The following is a 5,320-nucleotide window of genomic DNA, read 5'->3' as shown; positions in this document are numbered from 1 at the left end:
TGAGGAGACTTTAGGGAAAAGGAAGCTATTCCGTAAACACATCAGAAATAATGCCAAGGTTTCCTTTTTTGTGAAAAAGCATGTGTGCTATTTGCAGTATGTTATTTGCAGTGATGCCGGTAACGCGTTGCTTAGTAACGAGTTACTCCGAATATGACCCCTTTTTCAGTAACGACTAATCTAACGCGTTACTATTTCCATAACAGTAGTCAGATTAAAGTTACTTGTCCAAACCACTGTGCGTTACTATTTTTTTAAGCAAAAAGATTTGGTTTTTTCTTTTCGTCTCAGCGGATGACAAACGCATACGTGTCGTGAAACGTCACATAAGCGACAGGTCACGTTTCCCGCTCACAAGCAGCCAGCGACGTAAAAAAGTGTAAACAACAATGGAGGGAGAGAGATGTTCGTTCTTTAGCTGGAAATATGGTCACTATTTTGAGTTTCTGTCAACTAAAGATTTAAATATTAAGGTTCGTTGTACACTCTGTGTTGGCGAAAAAGTGTTATCTACCTTCAAAAACACTACGTCAAACTTAAAGAAACATTTGGAGTCGCAGCACAGCACAGTCAAACTCACAGAGAGAGTCCCACCAAGTGGTCCGAAGCAGAGAGCCGTGACTTCCGCAGAAGGTCCTACACCCCCCAAACAACAAAAGTTGGACTTTGGTGCAAAACCAGTAAGTGATGAAGAATTGAAGAAGTTGGTCGCGCAGCATATTGTAGAAGAAATGCTACCTATAAACACTGTTGACTCGCCCTCGTTTCGTGCCATAATAAAAAAGATCCCTACTTCTGTTAATGCCGAGCTGCCTCACCGAACGACTTTTACTTCTTACTTGGAGAAGGAGTTTACAGAAATGGAGAGAAATTTGAAGGCCACACTGAATGAGATTGACTTTGTTTCAACTACCGCGGATATTTGGACTGCTAACAACAGAAGCTATATGGGAGGAACGCTCCACTGGATCAGTAGAACCACATTAGAGCGTCACAAGGTTGCATTAGCATGTAGGCGAATTCGTGGTAGACACACGTATGATGTCATTGGTACAGAAATCGAAAACATTCACTCCTCTTATGGATTACTCAACAAAGTAGTTGCAACAGTTACTGATAATGGATCCAACTTTGTTAAGGCGTTTCAAGTTTATCATCCTGTCACGGAGTCCGATGATGAGACGGAGGAGGAAGAGTCCAGCCCCAAAGACGATGATGTCACTTTTTCTGATCTGTCAGAAATCCTCTCGGCTGAGAATGAAAGTGATGGTCAGCTGTCTCTTCCCCCGCACCGCAGGTGTGCTTCGCACACCATCAACATAATTTGCACACGTGATGTGGAGAAACATTTAACAACCAATGCAGAGAGCAGGGCTGTGTATAGGAGCAGCACAGCAAAATGCACAGCTCTTTGGACCAAATCGAGTAGATCTACACTTGCATCAGAAACAGTGGAAGAAATCAGCAAAAGAAAGCTCCTAATACCAACATCCACAAGGTGGAATTCCTTTTTTGATGCTGTAAAGAGAATTGCAGAAATCCCCATGGGTGAGCTGAATACTCTGTGCACAAAGCTAGGACTGAAGTGCTTCAAAGATCAAGAATACCAGTTCCTGCATGAGTACTGCATGGCCATGAAACCTCTGACTGCAGCACTGGACATTTTACAAGGCGACTGTCCATATGGAACTTTACTACCAACACTTGAAGTTCTGATGCAGAAGACCCAGGCTGTGAAAGATGACCTCTCCAGGATGACTGCAGGCCTTCCAGATGCCATTGTACAGGTACGCTCTATCTTGAAATTAGTCAGATTTTTTGCTTCATACAATTCACAAACATGGAACAGAATATTAATTATCATTGAAAAATAAGATTAAAACAATTAAAATGTTTACAAGTAACCTAAAACAAAATTAATCCATAATACTGATCTCATATTAGGCATGGTTTGCAAATAATTCAATAACATAATAAATTGTAGGCATAAAAATATCAATTATGTTTTTTAGGCTATTCAGACTCGTTTCGCCGGTGTGCTGGATGACAAAGATGCCCTTCTTGCAGCTGCCAGTTGTCCAAAATTCAAACTCCGATGGCTGAGAGATGCAGGAAGGAGGGAGCGAGTAAAACAGCTTCTGACAGCAGAGTGTTGCACCACTGCTCCTCTGGCAAAAAACCCTGCCAGTGTGCCCAGTGCTACTACATCTAGCAGCCAAGGTGAGATGGACTTTTTCACTTTTGAGGCAGAGCCAGAGGAGGAGACCTATTCTGCAGAAAAAGAAGTCATGGACTACCTGATGTCAGGCTACGACCTTCAGATTCCGCATAAATTTTCAAGCATAAAGACAATTTTTTTAAAGTATAACACTCCAACCCCATCAAGTGCTCCTGTGGAGCGACTTTTTAGTCTGGGAGGTTTGGTGCTCACGCCTAAAAGAAATCGACTTTCTGACAAAAGGTTTGAGAAGCTTCTGTTAATGAGGTACAACCACTGGTTTACTCGCTCCACTCTACTGTTTCCCCCATAACATGCGATGACAACATATACTGAAAAAACAGAGAATGGGGAATCCAATTTAAATAACTATTTACAAGTAATTGAATTAAGTTTATCAAAGTCACTTAATAAACTTATTAAAGTTTTCAAGTTGATTAACTTAAAACAATTACCTGCAAGGAAGTAAGGCAATTTAAGTTGGACCTGCAGTCTCTTTTTTTTTTTTTCATAAGATTAGTCCAAAGTTACAAAAGCGGACAATAGTGCTTACATGTGGATGGTATAAAAAGTATCTTAAGGGAAGTCAAGAAAGACTCTTTGTTTGTTTGTTTGTTTTTTTATAAAAAGTATTTATGTTAAGTGAAGTAACAAGACTGTCTTTATTTTCATACAAACAAGTATTTCTGTCAGGAAAAAAGTTTTAAGTTCAACTTCAAATGTCAGGAGATATATTGTTGACATTACTGTTAAAATACACTTCCAATAAAGTGAGTATTGGCAAAATCGGTTGATGTTTTTATGTTGAGGCAGTGGGGAGTGTTATTGGCAGCTTCTGAAAGTAACTAATAAAGTAACTAGTAATCTAACTTAGTTACTTTAAAAATAAAGTAATCAGTAAAGTAACTAAGTTACTTTTGGAAGGAGTAATCAGTAGTCCGTAATATATTACTTTTTCAAAGTAACTGTGGCAACACTGGTTATTTGTTAACGACACCTCCGAGGATGAAGAGGCTGTCGTGGCGGGCCATCTGGACTCTGGACGCTTCACCACTCGGAGGTGAGGGATCATATTTCAGGGGAAGCATAGTAAGGAGACAAGATGATGCAAGAGATTGTTTTTGGTGAAAACAAAAACAGGCCGAGAGCTGGGTTTCGGCTTTAACACCCCCCAGCTGCTTGTCGTTTACCTTCACCTGTGGAGGGGCTAAAATTGCTGTATATGCTGAAACCACCTCCAAGTCCATGAAGATTAATGTTTGCAGACAGCAGGAGGAACCTGCGCTCAAGGCCTTGAACCTGGTACCTTCTTCCTAATGTGCTCAGCCCTCACGAGAGCACAAATGAATAATCAATCAAGCATTTCAGACGGGGGCAAAGGAATGAGTCTCGAAGGGTAACAAATGACTCGTCAGAGCGCTGTCATCCCCACCGGCGTGGCCATGGAGAGTCAGTGAGGCGTGGTGATCGGGCCATCAGATAAGGGTGAAAAACTCTGATTTCGCAACAGCTTCTGTTAAAGCAAGGCAGGCGTGTTGTTTTCAAAACACGAGCGGAGGTGGTTACTCTCGGCTGCGTGAGTGTTCAAGTGATACACAGGACAGGTGCAACGTCTCACCTTCAGGACAACGGTCCAGGTAAACATTTCCTACAGATGGACCCCAAACACTGTCTGGAGCTCCTCAGCTCCAAAGACAAAACAACACAGCACTCAGACTGACACCAGCTATGACGTCACATCTTTTGGTCGTCATAAGAAGATTTTAGCTTTAAATTTGACAGTTATATATAACACCTAACCTGTTCCACTAGTTTAGGTGTTTTAAGTGCCAGCAAGATTAAACAAAAAAAATAAAATAAAATAAAAAGGCAGATTTTAAGTTTAATTTAGAGGTGGAGCAAGGACAAAGGATTATATTTATCTTTAAAATAAATAAAAAAGATAAGATAAAATCTTTTATTTGCCATTTGCACACATACATATGGGTGTGGTCACACAGGAAGCTTTGTGCTTAGCTCAGAGCCAAAGCCAAATAAATACAAATATATATACAAATATAAAACAGCGTGCACACCGAGGTAAAGTATGACAAGTTATTAAATGTAAAACATGGGGTACTGTCTTTTAGGTGTTCATTGGTCAATTATAAGCCAATTATATGAGGTTATGTGTTTTTTCTAATGCCGTTAATCCGTTAATTAACATGTGAAAATTAAATTTCAGTTTTGAGGTCAGAGGTCATGTAGTTCAATTAGTCAAAGGAATCCGGCTGCTCGTCACCCACTCATGTGACGTGCAAAAATGGAGACGTTTATAATGGAAAAATCGCAAATCCTCGTTTGAAGGATACCTTCTTGTGTTTGGGTTGTGTCTAGAAGGCAATCAAACCACAAGCATCGCTCTGACGTAACCAGGTGGGTGTAAAGATTGTAAAAGAGACCCATAAACCATAAGCGAGTGATTTAAGGTTATAGTTAAGAAACAGGGCACTGGTGTATCAGAGCATCCCAAGTGATAGCAGCAGACTCGCTGATAAAAGAGGATCATCTCTGAAAAAGCCACCTTCATCAACAAAAGGAAAAGAAAAGAAAGGGAGTTATAATGGGATAGAAAAGGACTGGACCGAATCAGGAGCATTTATGTTCAGCAGGGTGTGACAGGGCTTCAGGAATTAAATGCAAATATTTACTTCCAAGAAAAACCGGGGTCGCTCTCCTGCAGGGACGCAGGGGTCAAGGAGACCTTGCGAGCAGACACAGCGAGCTGTCGCTGATGTCTTTGAGGCCGGTGGCTGCTCACAGATCTGGTCAGCGATGAGGGGGTGGTGGCGGTGATAGTGGGGTGGGGGATCTGCCTGAGTTTAGCGTGAATAAAACATGCCGTGGCATGTTGGTAGCAACGATCGAGGAGGGCCCCTGCATTATTCATGTGGAGTAGCAGACGAGGGGGCTGAGGAGGGGTGTAGTAAAAGAGGAAGGAGAGGAAAAGGAGGAGGTTAAGGGGGGGTAGATATGGTCTGCAGGGGTATGTGAAGCTGTAAGGGTGTTGCCAGGCTCTAACCAGAGAAGGTCGTCCACCCAGCCGCTGGGCTCCGTCTGTTA

General features: G+C 41.8%; 1 protein-coding gene across 1 annotated transcript; it reads left to right on the top strand.

The window, feature by feature from the left end:
• Positions 1 to 1,081: 1,081 nt before the first annotated feature.
• LOC308385367 (uncharacterized protein) lies at positions 1,082 to 2,531 on the top strand (the record flags this gene model as incomplete). Its single annotated transcript, XM_080864222.1, has 2 exons — positions 1,082 to 1,787; positions 2,013 to 2,531. The coding sequence occupies exons 1-2, from the start codon at positions 1,545 to 1,547 to the stop codon at positions 2,529 to 2,531; spliced, it is 762 nt and encodes a 253-aa protein (XP_080720348.1). The 5' UTR covers positions 1,082 to 1,544.
• Between the last annotated feature and the right edge of the window lie 2,789 nt (positions 2,532 to 5,320).

This window comes from Rhamphochromis sp. 'chilingali', assembly GCF_963969265.1.
Source record: "Rhamphochromis sp. 'chilingali' genome assembly, chromosome: 18".
Classification (NCBI taxonomy): Eukaryota; Metazoa; Chordata; class Actinopteri; order Cichliformes; family Cichlidae; genus Rhamphochromis; species Rhamphochromis sp. 'chilingali'.
This window is presented reverse-complemented; position numbering and strand designations above follow the sequence as displayed.